This window comes from Caenorhabditis briggsae (assembly GCF_000004555.2).
Source record: "Caenorhabditis briggsae complete genome, chrI, whole genome shotgun sequence".
Classification (NCBI taxonomy): domain Eukaryota; kingdom Metazoa; phylum Nematoda; class Chromadorea; order Rhabditida; family Rhabditidae; genus Caenorhabditis; species Caenorhabditis briggsae.
The window spans coordinates 8,624,384-8,647,535 of record NC_013489.2 but is presented as its reverse complement, the minus strand read 5'-3'; the positions used below and the strand labels follow the sequence as shown (position 1 = coordinate 8,647,535).

Below are 23,152 nucleotides of genomic sequence, written 5' to 3'. Positions count from 1 at the left end.
ACAAAAACGGTGGTTCAAACAGGAAAATGTGATGTTGCTTGTGATGGGGAGCGTTAGACTCCGGTTTCAAAAATGGAAAAGAAAAGAAATTTGGACTTTGTGACAATTGAAAGAGGGAGGAGCAGTAAGGACAAGGTTTAGTTTGATGGTTTTCACCGAAACTGCCTTTCCTTCATTTTAAATTTTTTGAACGGATCTGACTCGGGATCCAAGCTCAGGATCCAAGGGTACATCGAGTTTTAAGGGTAAGTTGGTTCCAAAAGTACGTTGAAAATTTATGGTACATGATGGATGATGAACAAAAAACCTTAAACTTTATTTCGCTTTTTTTGCTAAATATTCTATGTTTAGGCTAAAACGCCCTACCCCCCCCCCCCCAATCTCATGTATCAATGTACCTTCGATGTACCTTCGTATGGTGTTCAGAGGGTATATAAGATCTTCCGTCTTTTTTTATTTCTAGTTCTTTGGAGTGCTGATATGTCAACATAGATGTCAGGATTTCCGATTTCCGACGTTACGGCATTTTCTTCCTTAAGACTTTCAACTTCTATCTTCCAGAAAGCAAAATTTGCTTCCGACTTCCCAATTTTGAAATTTCACTTTCTGAAATCCCTGCCTGACAAGCTTTTTCACGACTTTCTTAATTTTAAAAAAATCAACCTGATCAGATATTTTTCTTCTAGACAGCATGTCCCATAGACGGTTTAAAATTAATAGTTCATTTTAAACTGAAGTAATGTTAAATTTTATCAATCGGAATGAAATAAAAAACATCGAATTGTTGGATTTACCGGTGACGAGGGCCACAAACATTTGAGATTCAAAGGGGAGAATTTCGATGAGATTCTTAAGAGGTTTCTGGAAGATCTTAGAAATAGATGAGAGATCGGAGTTTGGAGAGATCAATTCAGAAAAACAGAAAACTATAATTCACATTATGGTACATTTTGATGGAATTCTTGGATTACAGCAATTGAAACGATGAAGTTTTGCACACCAGGAAGTATTTGTGTTTGGTGCTCCAGGAATTGGAGGAAGAAGATCAAGATCATCGGAGAGAGAATCATCATTATCCAAGTCGAAAGAGTCACGAAGGCGACATCTTTCTTTAGATTCTACTGTTGAAGAGTCTGAAAATTGTAGTCCGATTATCTTAATAAGAAAAGTTGATCTCACTTTTGCTAGATTGTCTAATATTCTGTCCTTTGTCATCTTCTTGTGGTGGAGTCTTCTCGTCTTCTTCATCGCTATCCAGATTGCATTCCACTAAGCGACTCTTTTCTTCTTCTTCTTTCGTTACTGGTATTCTGAAAATTTTAGAGCATTTTTTAATTTTACATCATCTTGCAATGACTTTTTTTCACAATTTTCTTGGCTCGGGTTCTCACAATCAGTAATTTTTTCCTATCTTTTCAAGTAAATTTCTAGGAGGATTTTTTAAAATATTTGTAAAATTCTATGAAGTTAAAAGTTTGAGAAGAGCGGAGTGTCGTTAGAAAATTTTTTGCAAATAAATCTCGTAAAAAGTACTGAAATGTCCGAATTTTTATCAAAAGCCAAAAACCGGACAAACCAAACCGGGTCGAGGTTTTTCAAATACCGTAAAACCAGTATAGAAGGGCACCCCACGCTGTCAAATTTGAGCTTATTTATCTTGGCTCCTATGCAAAATATCAATAATATGTCAACTGACACAACTCTTCTGATATTATGATAAACAATTTATCAGTTTACAACTTTTATATCTCTAGCGGGAACCGAGAATAACTGACTAAAAGTAGAAAGTTAGAGGGCCCTTCTATTACAGGTTTTTCGGTGTGTTTTGTATCTGTTGTGATATGCATACCTATTGGGTTTTAACTCTTCAGTCTCCTCGTCAACCTCAACGTCATCTAAAGTGAAGACGTCAGACTCGTTGGCTAAAACACGTGGCATTCCAGATGACCTGATTTGATACTTTGCATAACCACGAGTCGACGTGCTTGGCACGTTCATTTGACACAGATATACTGAAAAATTGGTTAAAGAGTAACGGTCAAGAATTAGACAAAGAGGTTAGGAAATATAACAATGGGGTTAATAACCAGATAAAAGAAAAGTATTAACTGGACTTTAGATTTTTTTAAAAACAAATTTATAACGAAAAATATAAAAAATGTATCAAATAGGACACTTTTAGAACAAGCTATTATCCCAAATTCAGCAGAAGAATCACTTAGGAAGAGTAAAATGTTTCTTGAGTGGTTGCCAGTCCTTGTAGTAATCTTTGTCCACATTTTGAGTAATTGCCCAGTTGGTGATGGCCATGTTAAGAGAACTTTCAAACATGAACGACTGGAAAACACGGAATCAGAAAAACAGTTACAAAAAATGCTCTCACCATTGTTCCTTCAGCAACCCTTTGTGGTTTCAAATCCACATTCGATGCCATTTCGAAACAATTGAAATCGGGTCCATGAGGAGTCATCATGGAGTGAAGTGATCCACCTCCTGGCTTGAATCCTCCTTCTTTAGCTTCATAACATCCGGTGATTAATCCCATGTACTCAGACATACAATTTCCTGAAATGAAAACTATAGAAGAGTGGAAAAAGCACATGAAGCTTACGGTGATAGTATGGTGGTCTGAATGTGTTATCAGCACATCCCCATCTTGGTGGGAAGATCACAAAATCAGCAATAGCAGTTCCGTGCTTGACAGATGGAGCAGTGAGAACTGTGAAGATCGAGGGATCCTAAAAGTATGTTATTCAAAACTGACAAGTTCAAATCCATACTTACGCAGTGATCAAAAGAGACAGTGTTGATAACCATAAATTTACGAAGATCGTACTTGTATGGACAATAGTTTCCATGCCATCCAACAACATCAAATGGTGAATGTCCCTATAATTATCAATTATTCTCCTATCCATAATTCCAAGATTCTTACTTGTTTAGCCTGGAACCATGCCCCTTGATATTTGTTGATGACGGTGTATTCCACGTCAAGATCTTCAAACCAAGCTTCTGGAGTTTCAAAATCTCTTGGATTGGCGAGACCGTTAGCTCCAATCGGTCCAAGATCAGGGAGTTGGAAATGGGTACCGTACACTTCAAGAATATATCCGCGAGAAGGTCCACGGACACCCACAGAGAACCGGATTCCTGGAAAAGTTTGACTTAAAATCAGGGATTTCTAGGACAATGATAACCTTGTGGAATGATAATAATCTCTTGTGGATTCACCAGAAGACGTCCGAATTCCGTGGTAATTTCCAGCGAACCTTGTTGTGGGACTTAAAAAACCAACTGTCTCGACATTTATTGTAATCAATCAAAAATTACCGATCAAAAAGTCGCCATCAGAATTGTACATTGCAGTATGCTCCATACTAGCATTGCACGAGAACTGATGAATCGCCAATCCAGTACGTCCGATGACATCTCCTCCACCACAAACAGTGTACAAATTTTCCACAAAGGTCACACCTTCTTTGGTTGGAAGAGGAAATGGATTCCAACGGTATTGATTAGGGTTCGGAGGGATTGAAGAGAAATCGTTAGTCCAATTCTGTCCATTATCCTTGATTGCTTCGAATGGACGGTGGATTACAGAAGGACGAATACGATAGAGCCACGAGCGCTGGTTTTGACATCGAGGAGCTGTGAATGCAGTTCCACTCAGCTGTTCAGCATAAAGGCCATGAGCGCATTTCTGAAAATGAATAAGAGGGGGAGTTCAAACCACTTTGAAAGAATACTTACTTGCGGGGAGTTCTGTCCCACAGGAAGCGCGTCTGGCACTCTTGGGTCAGCTGACGCATGCTCGTTTCCAAAGCCGGTTAGGTACTTTAGCTGAAAAAAAGGATCAATAAATAAATGAGAAAATCTCTGAAGCGTAGCAAATAGAATAAGAGGAAAAAGCTCTAGTGGCTCTTTTTTTTTCTTTCTTGAGTGATTAGTCATCCTGGAGAGACAGACGAGAGAAGTGGCAAATTGTTTCTTTTTTCATTTGCAGTTTGACTTTTCAATAGACCTATACTTTCAACCTAAACCAATCTATGTAGAAATACTTGAGTCGTAAATTCAAAGAGCATTTCAAAAAGGAAGTGCATTGCCGTGTTTAGGTTTCGTTTGAGTTCAAAAAGGACTTTTTGAAGTGAAAAGGAAGGAAACGAACGTTTAGAAAAAGAAGAAGATAATATAGGGTTAGAGAGCCTATTTTTTCTTCGGTTTTCCATTCCAGATGAAACTGCCAAACACGGTGTAGAGCGAAAAATTCAGATGGAGAAGCAGAAGAAGGAGCAAAAAAGAAAGAAAACTAGTAAAAAGAAAGAAAATGGGCGACAGAGGGACAAAACAAGTCTCCAGAGAATTGGGAGAACACCACTCAGCCGTGGGCAAATTTCCATAAAGTTAGAAGGATTGGACTGAGTTTTGACGTAGAGAGATGGAGAGAAAGAGAGAGAGAGAGAGAGAGAGAGAGAGAGAGAGAGAGAGAGAGAGAGAGAGAGAGAGAGATGGAGAGAAAGAGAGAGAGAGAGAGAGAGAGAGAGAGAGAGAGAGAGAGAGAGCTGGAGAGACTGGCGAGACTGGCGAGACTGGAAAAGAAATATGAAATTATGAGAAGAGAGGAGAATAAACGAAAGACGAGAGATTTGAGAATTAGAAGTTTCCGTGGGAATTTCGTTGATATTTGGAGATAATGGAACAGACGGTCGAAATTTTGGTTGTGTCAGATTTCATGAAAATATGTTCTAACATAATTATGTTTTAACAGAATGGCCGGCCGATAACTCGCTTCAAAATGGAAATTTTAAGCAAAGCAACATACCAGATGATAGAGCTCAAAGAGCTCAACAACCTCCAATAAAAATCGACCGGCTTCGAAATCTGTATTAAGTCCGGGCCGACTATTTTTGCTCCGCCCGGCTATTTAATGTTGACTTGCACTCGGTTACTGATTTAGCTGGTAGATTCTTATTTGAGGATGTAGAGCTTGACTTAATATGTTCTTTTGCTCATAAGTTCCATTTTGCTGTATTCATACGACCAACGGATAAAATGTTATAAATAATTGAAGGCATATCTAGAATATAAGCAAAATTCGATGGAAAAGACGAGAAGAGAGATATAAAACGTCGCAATTTTTTTGAGGAACATAAATTTGACATCGGGTTCCTATTTCTTCACTTTTGGGTGACGAAACGACGGTTGACGACGAAAGATACCAAATTGAATTGAATGGAATGTGGAAAGAGAGGGTAAATTGCAAGCACTCGGGGAATGGGACACAACAGAAAAGGAAGGAGAAGAAGAAGAAGATGTCCCTAAAAAAAGGACCACACATTCACATACAATTTGTGCATAATTTGACGAAAAAGGAAGGCCGACGAAGAAAAGAAGCAAGGAAGAAGGGGGAGAGCATTCAGAAAGAAAAGGGGCAAACGGATTTGTAAATGTAAATGTGTATGTGCAACAAATGGGTGGAAAATGGACCGAAGAAGATGAATGACTATAAAGAAAAAATGAATGAAAAAGAAATATAGATTTTAGGGAGTAGGGCTGTGAGGGTCAAAACAAAAAATATATGTATTCATCATTTTAGGGGGCGAGCAAAGGAGTAAGCTCTCATGGGAAAAGGTGGAGAAATTTGAAATGAGGAATTCAAGAATTCTCTGAAAAATAAATACGTTCAAGTATGATATAATACCATGGGTTAATACTAAAAATTGAAAAGTTTTCAAAGGGGAACTCTACCCAAAATTTCGTATTTCATGTAGATGTTTTAAAAGTTATGCATTTTCCTAATATTATTACGAAAACCTTGTCAAAAAATCCGAAATCCAGGAAGAAGGCACTTGAAAAATTTGTTTAGTTTCCAGGTACTTTCCACCCTTCTAAACCAAAAAAATCCTAAATTTCCAAATCGAAACATCACAAAACATTGTGGAACTTTAAAAGTTGTTTGTATAGACTTTGCTCCGAAAAGTAGTTTCACTAGATGAAAATATTAGTATTAGAAAAAGAAAAGTGGAGTCGAATTTCTCATTTTTCAGAGAGACTTTGACTGCATTGGAGAAACGGAGAGAATTCGATTCGAATTACATATTCCCCTTCTACGGAATTTCACTTCTTAAGGAGAAACTAAACATGAGAGAGAAAAAAGGAAATCAAAGAAAGACAGCTGATATTTCAGAAAGTTTGATTTTTTCGAAAGACGAGTAGTCCTTTAGAAATGCGCTAAGAACACTTGTAAACCTTTGTGGGGGAATGCTTGGAAAAGAAACAAGCTCGCGTTTTTTTGAGCATGAAGAAACGATGATGACGTCATCAGAAGAGCACAACGAAAAGGGCAAAAAAAGGGAAAAATTGTTTAAAAAAAGAAAGAAAGGAAGTGCAAAGTTGTAAAGAAGAAAATATATTCTGAGATAATTTATATCTGAAACGAATAGTAGTGAAAAAAGGTGTCAGTTGCAGTGATATAAGCTACAAATTTTAGTTCAAAGTTTTCTGAGATCCTCATTTATTGGTTTTATTAAATTTTTTGGATCGGTTTTCAGTTTTCCAGTTTTCGGGCCATTCTCCCATCGTATACGAAAATGAAAGATTGCACACAGACTGAGTCAAAAAATGGAGAAGATGGCTGATAAGAGGAAGTAATATTTAGCCAAGAAGACTTGAGAAACGATGTCGTCGTATAAGATGTATGAATTCCTGAGAAGATTTTGAGTTGCAAAATAAGAACCTGTACACCTACAGGTACAGAAAAATTAAAGATAACTTCTCAGTTATTTTTCATTGTATTTCAAACAATTTTTTGGTTATGCTGAAAATGGATTAATTCTTCAAAGTAGTCAATCGGTTCACTTGTCAGTCTTATCAGAAATCCCTACAATTTTATTAAGGTTTTCAAAGGGCTCACCTCATCAAACTCCGACATCTTCGATGTTCTTTTCGAGGAGAAGTCAAACTAAGATTGACCACAAATCGACTGAATACGGTTGTTTGTAGGTGTTGCGTGCCGAATAGAATCTTATCTTTTTGTACAGTCTGGGTCTCTTTATCGTTAATTACTATCTATTCGATCAACTGCGTCTCTGCCCATTCAGATGACCGTTTCAACGAAATCGTCATGCTCGTCGACCTGATAATAGTCACGTGTTTTGTTCCCTGTCGAGGAAAAAAGAAAATAAATTGACATGATAAAAAAAGCTATCAGTGTTTGTTGCAAGGGTACAAACAAAATTACTGAATGTAACGTTTTTGGCAATTACAGGGACCTGATTTGGAAAAGTTATCAACGAGTTCATTTTTTAGGAAATTGGTTTTCGTTTGTAAAAAGGAATAACGTCCAAAACTTGACGAATTGAAACAGCAATCATGCAACTTTAAGTGTCGGAATAAATGTATTGAATTAGGTTTTAATTTTCAAAGACGATGTTATTTGACAATCTTTTGTTTAAAAGATCATTCAAATAAGATATTGTGAAGTCTCTAATAGAGGGGCCAAAATACTGTCAAGTTTGAGCTCAATTATCTCAATTCCCATGCAAGATATCAAAAATGTATCAACTGATAAAATGTTTGTGATGTGATAAGCAATTCATCGGTTGACAACTTCTTTACATCTTTGACAGAAACCGAGAAAAATGGCTCAAAGTAAAAAGTTACGGGCCATTCTATTACATGTTTTACCGTACGCTGATTGGAAGTGTCGCGACTCAGAACTCACAACGAAGTTTAGAAATCACTAGAGACCAGATATTTTTACAGAAATATCAGAGATAGTCACCTTTTTTTCAGACACCCCAAAGCTATTTTCAATTGAAAAAAGGTAACATTTTATATTTTCAGTATGTGTTCCGGATTCAAGAAGAAACACAAACTCAAATTCAAATTTGCTTTACTTTTTTCAGAGGGAAGCTACTATACTTCAGGGTTGGAAATAGAGAAGGGGAACTTGAAGACATGTTTGGGAAAATTTTTCTGGAAGATTGTCAACGGACGAGGCAGATACCGTAACCGGAAAAATACCTTTTCAAATTTCACGTGAACCCTAGTACAGCGTGGATTAGGACCTAATGCAACTTGATCCCACGCTGGATTCCTTCTCCTATATTTTATTACTTTTGATCTAAAGCAACGCGGTTAACTTTGACTGTTTTTTTCTATCTGTAAAATTATTTTTCAGCTGAAAATCTTAAAGTGCGATTTGAAGAAAAAGAGCAATGGCGGAGATCTCGGAAAGATATGTGGAACAGTTTGTGACAACAATTGAGACGATGCGTCGTCGTGTTATTGCTTACTACGATGGAATCTTTTATTTGGGTGATATCAAAAATTGAATTTAAAAATTGTGATATTCTCCATCATAGGACGAAAAATTGAGAAAGCCGCAGAACGCCTGAAGGAAGTTGCCACACCGGCATCCTATGATGCTCGGGATTACGTCAATCTTTCGTTGGCTGAAAATGGACCATTGGAGACGATCGAAACAGAAACAAAAAATAATTTGGTTGAGATGTATCTCGGAATTTCGGTGAATGGAAAAACTCATTAATCACAGAGTCAGAGAATTATCAATTTTTCAGGTAATCCTGATTGGTTTGGCTGGAGGGCAACTTTCTGGAGCATATGCGCTTGCTCCTCTCATCCAATACTGCTTTGATTCCTTCATTGTCTTTCTGATTCTCACTGCTCTCCCAGTTTTTGTCTTCTACAATGTTCGCAAGAATTCAAGTCTGGACGACACTGAAAGGCGTAGCATTTTGATCTCAGCCACTCTTGTTTTTGGAATCTTCTCTGGATATCTCGTTGGTCCACGAATTCTATCTCTGGCGCCAACAACTCTCTTCCTTCCACCATTCCTATTCGCTCTGATGTTTGATAATGGGACAGTTCCAACACCACTTCCATCACTCAATCGTCAAAGCTTTTTCATTTCATTTGCTTCAATCAGTGTTTTCGTTGCCACTTCTCTTGGTAATTTCTATCATATTATTTCGTTACCATTTTTTATTTTTTTCAGCTTCCATCGTTTTGGGCAACTTCTCGACATCAGTTTCCCTGTTCAACATTATTCATGCAAGTGGTCTCTACCTTCACTTCCAGGTTCACAAAACCTATTGAGGAAAATCATAGCTTGAGATTTCAGGTGATTCTTCAACTCATCAAAGACAAATATTTCATGGTTGGAGAGAGTCAAACTGTGTACATTGGAACGGTTATCCTTCTGCAGGTTAGATAATCTATATCTACCACATCAATTCTTTAATATTCAGTTAATCTTCACTCTTCTATTTGGATACAATACGGACGTCTCTCAGAATGTGCATAAGTAAAACGATGACTTCAAGTGATTCCTCGCTTTAATAAAGTCTTTGTTTCCATTTTTCAATTTTTTTTCTGTTCTTGCTCATGGCACTTGGGTTCAAGCCAACTGGTCAGAAATCGCGCCCAGTAAACGTGAGATTTTAGAAAAAATTCGTTGCTAAATTATGTGGCTGAGGATCAAACTTTTAAACGTTGCACGAAAAAATCACGCGTTGCAACTCGTTGATTAAAACTAATTAGGTCAAAGCCACGTCAACTTGGAAATTATTAAATTTCTTCTGGCTTAAAATTTATTTGGGGCGCGTTTTTTGACCCGTTGGCTTGAACCCAAGTGTCATGGTACTATTTTTATGAAAAGTAAGAATTCTGGGGCCGTATTCATGAAATTTACTTTTGTAAATCATTTACTCTCAAAAAATCAACTGAATCATTTACCAAAAGGTAAATGGAAGCGTGAAAATGTACTGAAAATCTTTTTCTCATTTGTAAATGTAGTTCCTGTTTTTTAAATAGGAAAACGACTTTGAACTAGAATTTCTCAACTACTTTAAACGGAAAAATGTTCATTTTTTGACACATTACTTTAAATTGAATGCTCTATCCATTCATGTCATTTGTATCAAAAGTCATAACTTTAGAGTTGAACCGAAACGAAATATGTGTTTAAAGTTAGATAGTATCGATGTTACAATACTATTCTTTCCATACAAAACTTCTTTTGGATGAAAAGTTTCAAGAAGTGGTTGACAACAGCAAACGAAATTAATACGCCTATTTATCAAAAAGAGGGGTATTTACCAAAAAGTAAATGATTTCTCTTAAATTTTTACGTTTTTCTGTTGATTTTTTGAGAGTAAATGATTTACAAAAGTAAATGATCATGAATACGGCCCCTGGTTTTTTAGTCTTCATCTCCTCGAGTTGAGTTATTAATTCTAGTGACCAGAGATGTCCGGATTCCGAATTCCAGATTCCGGGAAAATTAGTCTATTAGGTTGGCGGGAAAGTCTTTGTCACTCTGTTTGTTAATCACTGTTCTCGTATATGGAGGCTGTGTATGATATCGACTCTAGTGAATAACAAGGTGATAAGAACCTTCCATATAAACAAGTCCCCATCTCCTTCCCTGCTCCTCATCTGTAATTGAAACGATATGTTTGTTCCCACTGCTATTCACATCAGACATGTTTTGATTTACCTCTTCCTATCTCACACCACGATGAAGGATTCGGAAACTTTCTTGAAGAATGTGTACAACACACATGCCCCTCACTACAATACTATTCGCAATTGGTTCCATCGTTTCGAAAAAGATGACTTCTCGCTCGATGAAAAGGATCGCTCTGGGTGACCCCGTGAGTTGGATTTGGACAAGCTGAAGCACGCATTGCAATCGGATCCATTTCAATCTAGCCGTGAACTAGCTGTCACATTCGGAGTTCACCATAGCACAGTCCTTGAAGGTTTGAAGTCTCTTGGAATGAGAAAACTTTTTGGTCGATTCATACCTCATCACCTGACTCAAGCCAACCTTGACCGCCGAGTCGACGATTCGATTACTCTTCTCACTCTCCACGCGGGCGATCGATGGCTGGACCGGCTAATAACCGGAGATGAGAAGTGGGTCTTCTACGATAATCACCACAGGAAATCCCAGTGGGTTGGAGAAGGAGAGAGCCCACAGGATGTCCCCAAACCCGACCTTCATCCGAAAAAAGTTATGCTCTCTGTGTGGTGGGGAGTGGACGGCCCCATCTACTGGGAACTTCTGCCCGAGGGCAAAACAATAACTGGAGACCTCTACACTACTCAACTACGAAACCTCAAGAAAGCAGTCGACCGTTCGGCCCTGAAAGACAAGAAAGTGTACTATCAACATGATAACGCTCGCCCACATGTTTCGAAACAAGTGAAGCAGGAGCTGATGGGATATGGATGGAATGTTCTCCCTCACCCCCCGTATTCTCCTGATCTTGCTCCTTCCGACTATTGGTTATTTGGCGATATGACACGTGCCTTCGAAGGAAGAAGCTTCAATTCCCGTGGAGCGGTCGAAGCGGCACTCAAACAATACTTTGCCTCACGCCCGGCTGGATTCTACCGCAATGGAATCCATAAATTGAGGGAACGTTGGAGACATGTTGTTGATAATGATGGACAATATAATTAATTATTCGGTTATTTTTTCTTTGAGAAATAAACTATTGAAAAAGTGACAAAGACTTTCCCGCCAACCTAATATTACGGATTCTGGATATCTCTGCTAATGACCTCGCAACATTCATTTCCAACACTGTTGCGTGAAATATACAAAATTTCACTGATATATTTCCACATATACTTTTTCAACCACCGTTTTGACTATTACCACAAAGATGTCCAAGGATACGGTGTCTTCGAAATCGAAATCTAGCTCAAAAAGCGATCGTGGAAGTGCATCAATTTTCTTTTTCAAATGGACAGCGAGCACTTTGGATGCCTACACCAAATCAATTAAAAACAACTACCTGAAAGTGTTGATTGCTCATTGTACACGTGCTCGTGAGGGAGATGAAGAAGCCAGCAAAAACTTTGACTATAGTGAATTGGGAGCCAATCCGAGAGTGGTGAAAGATGATCGTGAAGACATCAGGAGACGACTCAGAGATGCACAGAATCGTGTCTGGACAAATGAGGAGGCTAAACCGGAGACGGTAAAAAGTCGGAAAAATTGATGTAAATTAAAAACCCAATTTCAGCCGATTTCTCTAGCTGAGCTGTCAGCTGTCTATCGCTTGAAAACACTTACGAAAATGTGCGAGAAACTAGCTGAAATCATGGGAAGAATGGTAAAATGGTTCGAGAATAACAGAAAGGTTTTATCCTATTCTATGAAAAATGATTCACAAATCTTTCTTTTCAGGCTTTCAACAAAGTTGTCGGCATGACTCAAATATTAGAATACATTCTTAGAATGTTCGAATCGGCATGTGCAATGGGTGAAGTATTCCTTCTCACTTCAGTTAATTGGAAGACTTGCAAATTTGCAAAACATATGAATCCGAGTGCAAAGGAATATTCCCGTTCGGAAGATGAGAGACTTGAAATCACAGAAAAAGCAGAATCGTATTGTCCAAAGTTTCTGAGTCAGATAAATTATTACAGGTGTGCAGGATCAAGAGTCCTCGAGGGAAAGTATCCATAATTATACTTACAGAACCCTCGTATACACTCTTACTTGTTCATTTGAAGGAGTCTTGGAGACAATATTCATCACTGTCAACCAAGAAAGATGTGAAGTTCGACAGAAGTAAGAATATCTTCGTCATCTTAAAATTATGTGGAAGTTTCTAGAGAACTTACAATTGTTCTTCAAAAGCTGCCACCTCAATACCTTTTCACCAAAGACACTCTCGAATTCTCTCGTCGGACTGCAAATCTTTTGGCGAAACCACCGAAGAACACATTCTCATTTCCAACACCGCAGCAGGATATTTCAGAACAATCGAAAAGAGAATCAGAAAAAATTCTGGCGAACAGTAGGAAGTCGGCTAAAATATCTTCTTGTAAATACTATCATGGAAGAACGGGAGATGCGAAAAGTGGAAAAAGTGGAAAAAGTGACAAAAAAGAAACAAGTTTGAGATCTGAGCCGACTCAACCATCGGAGAAGAGTAAAAGTAAAAGCAAAAGCAAGAGCAAAAGCAAATCGAAGAAGTCAATTATCAAAAAGTGACACATATTTTCATGATATAGATAAATCTTAATTAATTCTTAATTAATTTCAGAGTTCTCAACAAAGGGAGCAATTCGAAAAGATCGGAAAAGGATTGATCGGCTACACTATTTACAAACAACTCAGTCAGATTTAACTTTTTTTAGTAAACTTGTTTATTTCCTGGGTTACTGTGATAATGATTTTTGGGAGCTGTGTGAGAATATAATAGGATTTTTGAATATTAGGAATTTCTGAAAATCCAAAAAACGACTAAAGAATTCCGGAAAAAATCGAAAACTTTAAAAAACCGAATTTTTAAAATCTGAACGTCGGAAAATGCTGAAAATCCCTGAAAATTCGGAAATTCAAGATATTCCAAAATTGAGGTCCTCTGAGTTTTTGAAAAAAAAAAACAACAACAATTAGAGAATAGCTAAAATTCTTAAATTCCAAAAAAACTTTCAGAATTACAAAAATCCTACTTTTTTAGAAATTCTGAGAATCCCAAATAAAAAAAAAAACAAAAATTCTGGATTCAAGAACATTCAAAAAATTGAAAGTCTGAAAAAAAATTAAAAATTTAGGAAACGAAGAGAATCCCTAGAAACCCAGGAATCTGAAAATCGAGAAAGTTCACACTTCAAAGATAAAAAATTCCCAAATTTGAAAAACCTAGAAATTTCAAGAATCCAAGAGTACAGTACAATTCGTTAAAATATGAATTCCTTCTAGTCACGTAGATTCAGACAAAATTCTCTACTAAAACACTTTTATTATTCACAGAACGATAATTGAAAATCCAATAAACAATGGGCCGTTCATCCGACTCTCCTTCTCCTACTGTTGCCCAGTCGATTAGTGGCTCGAGACCATCGCTCTTGAAATCGAAACCAATACATCTGGTATTTCATCAAAAACTTATTGTGACCAAAGAAATTCGTATTTTTTAAGAGAAAATCTCGTTCGAAACGGGCTGGCCTTACATTTTCGGTCAGTCGAGTGGACCGAAAACTCCACGAAGGCGCGAATGGGAATCGTATTTCATCTGGCGCTTCAGTTTACTTGGCTGCTGTTCTCGAATACTTAACATCTGAAATCGTGGGCATCAGTGGAATTGAATCGAAGAAGAAGAACAAAAAAAGAGTTACTCCCCGTCACATTACGCTCGCCATCAAAATGGACAACGACTTCAATTCATTGTTCAAGGACATCACTATAGCTCAAGGAGGAGTTTTGCCAAAACCAAAGGAAGAGATCCAGTCGAATTCGAATCAAAATTAACTTGAATTTAATTCATGTGAATAAATAAACGATGATTTCTATTTTCATATTATTTTATCAAAGTTAATCAACAACAACAACATAGGAAAATATAACAAAAAACAATGGAATAGTTAGAACAAGGAAAGAAAATAATAGACCGGAAAAGACAAAAAAATACGATTCTCAAAATCCAGAAAACCAGCCGACTAAATAAAAAGTGTATAAAAATCGGTTTTCTCTTAATTTTCATGAATGGAAACGCTTCTTATATCTTTTTCAAAAATTTTTTTTGATATATCTTTTCGTGTCAGTTTCCACTTTGAACATCAAATTTTTTGAACTGAAAAGTGATATCTCCTGATGACTTATCAAATAATGCATTCAAGTTGATAGAACTTTCGTTCTGTAGATTGGTGATTGGAAAATAAACTCCTTGCTTGTAACCCTTGTTCCAGCAAGGTTTTCGGGATTCGGAAGTTGACAAGAGTCCTGTAGATAGAGTCAGATCTCCGAATTGCCATTCCATCCATATCGGAATTCCGTTAGAAGACCTTCAATTACTATTTAGATTAACGATTAATAATGTTGAACCTACTGCATGTTGTCCATTTTCCCTACACATTTTCGACTGAGGATTCGCCCGTCGACTGGAAAAGTCAGCAATTCAACGGGTTCCCCTTTCACAGTGCCAGCATATTCCCATAACGACTGTTCGTCTACAATTGCATCTGTGGCAGCTCTGGCTTTCGTTGATATTCTGTCGAAATATGAAAGATCAAAGCCATTGACTGTATTCACGTCAGCTGCAATTTTATGAAGATCTTCGAAACATTCTGGAATAGCTTTTAGTGTTCCAAGCTGAAAAATTTAATTATTATTTGAAGCACACATTATTCTTACATGTGGTTCAACTTTCAAATCATCTCCATGAAGCATTTTGAGAATTTCGACATCGTATAAAAACCTGAGATGATTCCACGGATTCATAGCTGACATATAGAATGGTTCAGCAATAACGATGTCTGGCTTTTCAATCAGATGCGTCACCTTTTCAACTATGTGGACATTCTTCATATTATAATAAAGAACGTATTTATGGAAGATGTCTCGGAATCTTTCGTTCGGTTCAATAATTGTGACCGTTTTAGCAGTCTTCGCTGCCAAAAGACCAACGAATGATCCTTCACCAACAGTCACCACATTGAGCCCAGAGGACAACTGAAATTTCGATAATGAATGATTTCTAATGGTTAATAAAATGATATACTCTATCAACTTCTGCACGGAAGCTCTGATCCTCAAACATTTCGTTGATGTGATAAACAGTTTGTCGGCTTAGCATCGAGTGCAAACCACAGACGCAATAGCTTCTAGTGGAGCTTAAAAACGCAAAGTTAACAAGTTCAAAAGAATTAGCTTACTCTTTTCCGACGTCACTGAACCAAATACTGAACTCGTCGTGATTACAAATGATTTCAAACTTTTGTGCCTTCTCAACACACTTTTTGTCTGGAAGATAATATACTGCTTGCATCCAATGATCTCGCCACTGAAGATATAAACTATAGATGGGACATTTCATTATGAGACACCTACTGCATAATGTTTTGGATTCTTCCACCTCGGTGCCATATCGATAAAAGTTTCTCCTTTTCCATCCATATCAATATCCCACCACATCATGATTGCATCAATTGTACCTGATGTGTGAGCAATCGCTTCTCGAACAAACGATTCGTTATAAATAATTTTCTCTTCGTTTTCAAAGTCAAACCTGATAATTTTAGATAAACAGATAGAAGATTTTAAACCTACTTGAAAGCAACGATTGGCTCCGCGAGCTCTCGAAACTCGTGAGTCTCAAGTTCTGATAATTGAACGTCGAAAACCGAAGCAGTTCCTGAGCAAGTACCAAGCGGATGTTCATCTGAAGAATACTGTCATTCCTTCACATTCATCGTTCACTACCTTCTCCGCCATTTATTCGAGGAATTGTGTTAAACATTTTTAAAAGATGACTTTCAACCGGAACAATATATACATTTCCACTGGAAGGAACCACTCGGCATCCTGGTTTTGCCAATCTTTGGAGAGCTTCTTTGAATGTTCGTAATGCTCCTTCTCCAATGAGCTCTGTGTCGAATACTTCTGCAACAATGATATCCGCGGCTGTTCCTCCGATTTGTGATACGTCCGTCGATCTTTCAGAGATTACTGTAATTTTCTCTGCCCAAGGACTACACCCAGTGATATGCCTGGCACAATCTCCCATTGGTTTGAATACTTCTAAAGCCGTCACTTTGTCCGCACCTTCACGAGCAGCCATAAGAGACAAAAGGCCTGTTCCAGTACCTGGAAAAGTTATGTTGGCTTCAAAACTGAACTATTGTCATCTAACCAATGTCAAGAACATGCACCAGTCCATCACCATTCTCTTTTTTCTTCTCAGGAATTGTTGTTTTCAGTCCTTCAAGAAACTTATCATTTCTATCAAAGTCTAGAATCATATCACCGAATCGGCTTCTGAAAGTAATAATATCCTTTTGCTGGATTTAGCATTTCATCAATCGAACCTTGCCAGCTCTTGTGCCATGTCATAGTCTTCTTGGGCAACTACCCATTCTCGTTCTCCAGTTTTCTGATTTACCCTTTCCAGGAACATTTGCTGGAAAATTGTTCAAAATTTCTGCAGTGTGCCAGTTTTTTTGTATTCCGAAAATAGGTAGAAGCTGCTCTTCTTCAAGATATTCGATGATGCGATGCAGACTATCAAAGAGATGTGTCATACAGAGAATTCACACGGTAATCAATGTTTATTTTGGCTGGTAATTTTTTGTTTTTCAGAGACCCAAAATGTTCTCAGAACGGACAAAAAACAAATCTTGCATGCAATATAATAAATCAAAAGGATTTTCAAAATATGAATGTACACACAGGAAAAATAAATAAATAAAACGGGTCAAAGGATGGGAATCAGTGGGAAAGGGATGATGGGTGACAAAGTACACAATTTAAAATATACCGCATATTTTGGAAGAAACGAAGTGTAGTAGAGAAGAAAAGTTGTTTTGGCACTATGGTTTAATTCAAGCGGTACGAATTTTTCCGGGGACATAGTTTTTATCGATGGTCGTCTCTTGGAGGAAGATGTGCAGAGAACGTTCGTTTTGAGCTAGCGGATGTCCAGCGACTCTGAAGATTATGAGTTTATTTTCAGTTAAAAGTTGATAACACTTACTTGTTTATGAACAACTCAAGCGCTTTGCGACGATTCTCAATGAATTCCTCTTCGTAAATCCCATCATCAGATCGGAATGGAAGTTGTCGCTTGAGAGACTTTCCGGGCAGCGTTGGAACAACGATTTTGCTGTCTCTCTCCAATTCTGCACGAACCCATTCGAAATCACTGTACCGACGACGAACACTCGATTCTTTTTGTTTGAAGACAGGCAGGTTCGACTAAAGAATTTATTTGAATTAAGGACATGAAAAAGAAGAATGAAGCACTTACTCTCATTCTGATTTCGTAGTCAGTGTATCGCATTTTGCCGACGCCATGAGTGATTGGATTGATAACCTAAACATATATGTGATGAAGGTTTGAAACAACACAAATTATTCACCTCAATTTCGAGAAAATTGGCTGGAGGCGCGTAGGCTTCGTCGAGCGTTTGCCTCTTCGATGGAATTCTCTGTGTTGCCGATGCCATAGCTCACTGAAACACTAAATCTTTGCGAGTTGCATTAAAAATTGTTTATGTGCAATTCTGAGTATCGACTTTCATTCATTAAACAAATGGAGAATCAGTTTTGAAGATTTAAGGAGCAGGCAATATGTAGCGAGGAATCATGCGAATCACTGCATCTCGGTCAAAGCAGTTACAAAATATTTTCAAGCATATTCTAGAAAATCAATAAATTACAACAGATACAACCACGTCATAGTTAATGGCGGCATGATTCATCTTTCAGCGATAAACAAAGAGGCGAAAAAAATTTGTGGAAAAAGTACGCAGAGACACAAAGTGTGTCAGTGCACGACTGAAAAATGACCGTAGTTCCAGTTTAAATTCAACTTGAAACTTGCGGCGGAAATTCGAAATCGGGTCTCATGAATTGCAAAAAACAATTTCAACTGCTTGCGATTCATGCTTTTTCTGAAAATATTGCCTAGATTCTCAAATAGTCGTCTAATTTATTATCAACTGTTTTCAAAATTCCTTTAAAATGAAAAACAAATCTTTCAGTAATGCCATCAAAAACTTTCAATCCGGGAGACTTCGTTTGGGCAAAATTTCCAGGATTTCCTCCCTGGCCAGCAGAGGTACGTAATGCTTATATATTTCTTCATTCATTGAAATCGGTTAAGGTACTTCAATGTGAACTAAAACGAGGAAAACCGAACTACACAGTAAGGTACTTCGGCAGTAAAGAAGAAGGTGTTGTCAAATTCGATGAAGTCGATGATTATTATGAAAAAAGAAAAAGATTTGGAAAATCGAAACGAGTGAAAGGATTCGACCAAGCCGTAGAAGAAATTGAAGCAATAATAGAGGAAAAAGTTCTGAAAATGACTCAAGAGGGTGTTGATGAAGTTAGTCCTGTGCAGACTACATTAGCACCGGCCAAGACAGATCTCCCACCTACCTCTACGAGCTCCGGCAGCGATGACCAAATAATCGTTGAAGCACCTGAACCATACGCAATCACTACAGTAAAAGATGAAAAAGAGGTCGTTGAAGAATCAACATCTCTATGCTCTGGGTCGAGTCATTTACACCCTCATTCCATTGAAGATGATAACCAACATACTGAAGTTTCAAAGATTCCACGTTTCGAAAGCCCCATCGCAATCGAAAGAGCCAGGATACGACTAGACGATACCGATGACGAGGACTTTTTAAACTTGCTAGATGAAAACGATGAAACTGTATTGACAGAAAGCTCCGGAATCACAGAAGTTAAAACTGAAAAGACGACTTTGAAAAAAACAGAAGTTGTCGAATTGATCGTTGACGAAGAAGAACGTACCATACCAATCAAGAATTCCTCAAAAGAAATAGTCGTAATCGAAAATACCAAAGAAGCTGGTTCATCGGATGATTTTGTTTCTTCTACTAAACGGAAACGGGAAGAAAGTCCGAAAAACTTGTATGTTTTCCTTAATTTGAACCCATTCATGCACACATAGAAATGTATTTTCTGTGTTAAAAAAAGAATATCATGAATAACTTCAATAGTATTTTAAAGTATCATGTTTATTTCAGACCAACAACAAGTTCGGCTTCAGCTCCAGCACAAAAACGAAGAAGTTTGGGATATTCAGCAAAAGCAACAGAACCCAAGAACGTTAGTATTTTCAGTACTTGTTAATTTTTTAGAACTTTGATAATCTCAGATTCACAAATCATTTGTTTCTCCTTTCTCGACTTCTGTTTCTCCCACCAAACAAGGGCTTCGACGTAAAAAGAAGGCCCCTCCTGCCATCGAACCCCCGGTTTCTGTAGAAAAGCGAATCCGTTTCGATTTGTTAACATCAACGTATTTAATGAAAGAATGGCTTCTGAATCTTGTGATCATAATGCCATGGTTGCAAAGTTGCTATCTAGGAAATTTTCGATCCCAATGGAAGGATACATGCGTAAGATTGTTTTTTTTTTGAGAGAAACGCTTTCATCAATAATTTCAGTGTCTGGCCGTAGTCTTGGCCTTGGAGGGAATCGTCGTAAATGCGCACTTTTCGATCCTTATCATGAAGGTGCACTTATTCTGTATGCTCCGGAGCAATTAAGTGAGCATGCTCAGTTGAAAGAAGACAAAGACAGAAAGGTTAGTCTGATGAGATAATTCAAACGAAGATCTTGATATCACCTCACTAGACTTTTGTAGGTTCATGTTGTCGCCGACCCAGTTGTTGGAAAAATTTTGCGTCCTCATCAGCGAGACGGAGTGAAATTCATGTGGGACTGTGTGACTGGTGTGAACATTCCAGAATATCATGGATGCATCATGGCTGATGAAATGGGTCTCGGAAAGACGCTACAGTGTATTTCTCTTCTCTGGACTCTTCTCCGACAAAGTCCCGACGCGTGTCCAACGGTATCAAAAAGCATCATTGTATGTCCCAGTAGTTTGGTAAAAAATTGGGACAAAGAAATCAAAAAATGGTTAGGAACAAGATTGAACGCGATGCCAGTTGATAGTGGAAAACGAGAATTAATCATTCAATGTCTCAGTAAGCTTAGAAATGTATATAGAGATTTTTGAAAAAAAAAACTTTGTTTCAGATTCGTTCATGAGTGACTCCAAAATGCGATGCGCGATTCCAGTTCTTATTATTTCGTATGAAACATTCCGTCTGTATGCCAATATTCTTCATTCTGGCGAAGTAGGAATCGTTATTTGCGACGAGGTAAGCAGTTATTTTGTCTTTTCTATCCATAATTTGTTTACAGGGACATCGTTTGAAAAACAGCGAAAACTTAACCTACCAAGCTTTGAGCGGACTGAAATGTGCTCGAAGAGTCCTTATCTCAGGAACGCCTATTCAGAATGATTTACTTGAATACTTCAGGTAACATCCTTTCTCTTATTTCTTCTTGAAACGTCTGATTTTCAGTTTAGTCAATTTTGTCAACCCTGGATTACTCGGTACGGCCAGTGAGTTCAGGAAGAAGTTCGAGAATGCAATCCTAAAGTGAGTTTCCATTCCACTATTTCATTTCCACATTTCACACCTTCATTACAGAGGCCGCGATGCAGATGCGAGTGCAGAAGATCAAAAGAAAGGAGAAGAAAAGACAAAGGAAATGGTTTCCTTGGTGGAAAAGTGCATTATCAGAAGAACATCAGCACTCCTTACTAAATATCTTCCGGTCTGTTGAGTTTCCGTAGCATTTGTAGAAATCATCATATTTTACAGGTCAAATACGAGCATATCATTTGCTGTAAGAACTCTACCCTTCAGGAGACACTTTACAACAAACTGATCGAATGTGAAAAACAAAATAGAATCACTGAGAAGGATAAAGTAAAACTAGTTACCTGAATTACGAAATTCAGCTTATAAAACATTTCCAGGGTGCCACAGCTTCAGCGCTATCCTTCATCACACACCTCAAAAAGCTCTGCAATCATCCTTATCTTGTATACGAAGAGCTTCAGAAACCAGATAATCGATTCAGAACCAGTGAGACTATAAAAAAATGATGTCATTCTATCTAATGATTTTCTTCAGAGTGTCTATCTGTGTTCCCTGAAGCATTCAATCCAAAATCATTCGATCCATCCTTCTCTGGAAAAATGAAAGTGTTGGATTACATTTTGGCCGTCACTCGTAAAACGACTGATGACAAGTTCGTATTAGTCTCTAATTATACGCAGACGATTGACCAATTCATGGCGGTGAGTGCATCGAAATTTCGAGAGTTATCGGATTGTTCCTCTTACAGCTATGTAAACTCCGCGGCTATGATTTTGTACGTCTCGATGGATCGATGTCTATCAAACAGCGATCGAAGATTGTAGACACTTTCAACGACCCAGCAAGTACTATTTTCTGTTTTTTGCTCTCTTCAAAAGCGGGAGGATGCGGATTGAATCTGATTGGAGCCAATCGTCTTGTTATGTTTGATCCCGATTGGAATCCAGCAAATGACGATCAGGCAATGGCAAGAGTCTGGAGAGATGGACAAAAGAAGACTTGCTTCATCTACAGACTTCTCGCAACTGGATCAATCGAAGAGAAAATGTTCCAGAGACAAACACACAAGAAAGCACTGTCATCATGTGTTGTTGATGCCGGAGAGGATGTGGCCCGTCATTTCAGTAATGAGCAACTTCGTGAACTATTTAAGTTGGAGTCAGCATCTGCGTCGGACACTCATTCAAAGTAACGGTACTGTTTTCTATGTCTTAACCTTTATCTTTATTCAGATTAAAATGTAAGCGATGCATCCAAGGATTAGAAAGTGTTGATCCACCTGTGAATGCTGATTGTACAAGCGATCTCGCCAACTGGTTCCATTCGGAGAAAAGTGCTAGAAAGGTAACAATAAGTATACAACTGTAAATTGGAAGATTTTTATTTTTAGGTTGCTGACAACGTTCTTCGAGCTGTCTTTGAATGTGGCTCTATTTCATTCGTCTTTCACCAAAAATCCCATAACGTCGAAGCCAAAAAAGTTGAAGAAAAGATCGAGGAGCTCGACGAAGACTATGTGCCATCAGAAGCTGAGGATGATGATTAGATTCATCTGTTTAGTAGTTGTAGACCATTTCAATAGTAATTCTTATCTGTTTTCATGCCTGTTCGTTTTTATTGTTGTCTATTCATAGTTGTAATCACCACCCGCACGATCTCATGTTGTATATGATCTGAAAAATAAAAAGTAACCATTTTACATTTTAGGATCTTATTCGAATCCATAAACAATTTTAATTGCAGAGGAGGGGTACAATGGATGAATGACAAAAAAGACAAACATTGATACGATATACAACATTTCAGTATGAACTTTTTTCTGGAAAACAACATTATGCAAAAATGAAGATGACTCATTGTGAGAGGAAAAAAAATTATGCCTATTATTATTAGTTCTTTTTGAGAAAAAATAAGTTTTGTGTGGGGGTTTTCCGGGAGGCGCAAACAGGTATGAAATGAATAAAATATTGAGCTTTGATGATGTAAAACGGAAATGGGAACGGCAATTATATATCGACTTGTCTTGAAATCAGTCGATAAGTTTAGGACAATAAATATATCCGCTTTCGCTTTTTTTTTTGTAGTAAATTTTGGGAATATTTTGGTCAGAATCAGTTCAATTTTTACAGAACGAACTTATTTCAGGTGAGGTAATTTGCTATAAAAAA

General features: G+C 37.7%; 8 protein-coding genes across 8 annotated transcripts; 4 read left to right on the top strand and 4 right to left on the bottom strand.

The window, feature by feature from the left end:
* Positions 1 to 933: 933 nt before the first annotated feature.
* On the bottom strand, positions 934 to 1,998 carry CBG12428 (the record flags this gene model as incomplete). The annotated part of the gene is made up of 3 exons (XM_002639661.1): positions 934 to 1,133; positions 1,180 to 1,310; positions 1,850 to 1,998. 3 exons carry the CDS (start codon positions 1,996 to 1,998, stop codon positions 934 to 936), a joined length of 480 nt encoding a protein of 159 aa, XP_002639707.1.
* Positions 1,999 to 2,214: 216 nt separating this feature from the next.
* On the bottom strand, positions 2,215 to 4,100 carry Cbr-hgo-1 (the record flags this gene model as incomplete). The annotated part of the gene is made up of 9 exons (XM_045238862.1): positions 2,215 to 2,337; positions 2,384 to 2,565; positions 2,612 to 2,738; positions 2,785 to 2,889; positions 2,936 to 3,150; positions 3,198 to 3,281; positions 3,331 to 3,700; positions 3,751 to 3,840; positions 4,059 to 4,100. 9 exons carry the CDS (start codon positions 4,098 to 4,100, stop codon positions 2,215 to 2,217), a joined length of 1,338 nt encoding a protein of 445 aa, XP_045094866.1.
* Positions 4,101 to 8,216: 4,116 nt separating this feature from the next.
* On the top strand, positions 8,217 to 9,329 carry CBG12430 (the record flags this gene model as incomplete). The annotated part of the gene is made up of 6 exons (XM_002639663.1): positions 8,217 to 8,316; positions 8,364 to 8,527; positions 8,580 to 8,970; positions 9,017 to 9,099; positions 9,143 to 9,226; positions 9,270 to 9,329. The coding sequence occupies 6 exons, from the start codon at positions 8,217 to 8,219 to the stop codon at positions 9,327 to 9,329; spliced, it is 882 nt and encodes a 293-aa protein (XP_002639709.1).
* A 2,367-nt stretch (positions 9,330 to 11,696) lies between these two features.
* On the top strand, positions 11,697 to 13,134 carry CBG12432 (the record flags this gene model as incomplete). Its single annotated transcript, XM_002639664.1, has 6 exons — positions 11,697 to 12,014; positions 12,060 to 12,176; positions 12,224 to 12,465; positions 12,518 to 12,610; positions 12,655 to 13,032; positions 13,089 to 13,134. 6 exons carry the CDS (start codon positions 11,697 to 11,699, stop codon positions 13,132 to 13,134), a joined length of 1,194 nt encoding a protein of 397 aa, XP_002639710.1.
* A 693-nt stretch (positions 13,135 to 13,827) lies between these two features.
* On the top strand, positions 13,828 to 14,299 carry CBG25281 (the record flags this gene model as incomplete). Its single annotated transcript, XM_045238852.1, has 2 exons — positions 13,828 to 13,920; positions 13,970 to 14,299. 2 exons carry the CDS (start codon positions 13,828 to 13,830, stop codon positions 14,297 to 14,299), a joined length of 423 nt encoding a protein of 140 aa, XP_045099290.1.
* Positions 14,300 to 14,588: 289 nt separating this feature from the next.
* Positions 14,589 to 16,943, bottom strand: Cbr-prmt-7 (the record flags this gene model as incomplete). The annotated part of the gene is made up of 10 exons (XM_045238847.1): positions 14,589 to 14,832; positions 14,877 to 15,139; positions 15,182 to 15,499; positions 15,549 to 15,660; positions 15,703 to 15,830; positions 15,878 to 16,055; positions 16,097 to 16,208; positions 16,250 to 16,651; positions 16,680 to 16,804; positions 16,855 to 16,943. The coding sequence occupies 10 exons, from the start codon at positions 16,941 to 16,943 to the stop codon at positions 14,589 to 14,591; spliced, it is 1,971 nt and encodes a 656-aa protein (XP_045094867.1).
* A 424-nt stretch (positions 16,944 to 17,367) lies between these two features.
* Positions 17,368 to 17,991, bottom strand: Cbr-snx-12 (the record flags this gene model as incomplete). Its single annotated transcript, XM_002639666.1, has 4 exons — positions 17,368 to 17,473; positions 17,520 to 17,740; positions 17,793 to 17,858; positions 17,905 to 17,991. The coding sequence occupies 4 exons, from the start codon at positions 17,989 to 17,991 to the stop codon at positions 17,368 to 17,370; spliced, it is 480 nt and encodes a 159-aa protein (XP_002639712.1).
* A 539-nt stretch (positions 17,992 to 18,530) lies between these two features.
* Positions 18,531 to 22,530, top strand: Cbr-rad-54 (the record flags this gene model as incomplete). The annotated part of the gene is given in 15 exon segments (XM_045238832.1): positions 18,531 to 19,436; positions 19,549 to 19,630; positions 19,645 to 19,649; positions 19,680 to 19,930; positions 19,984 to 20,110; positions 20,171 to 20,516; positions 20,569 to 20,794; positions 20,901 to 20,978; positions 21,030 to 21,156; positions 21,204 to 21,311; positions 21,362 to 21,470; positions 21,519 to 21,685; positions 21,733 to 22,172; positions 22,217 to 22,328; positions 22,375 to 22,530. 15 exon segments carry the CDS (start codon positions 18,531 to 18,533, stop codon positions 22,528 to 22,530), a joined length of 3,240 nt encoding a protein of 1,079 aa, XP_045094868.1.
* Between the last annotated feature and the right edge of the window lie 622 nt (positions 22,531 to 23,152).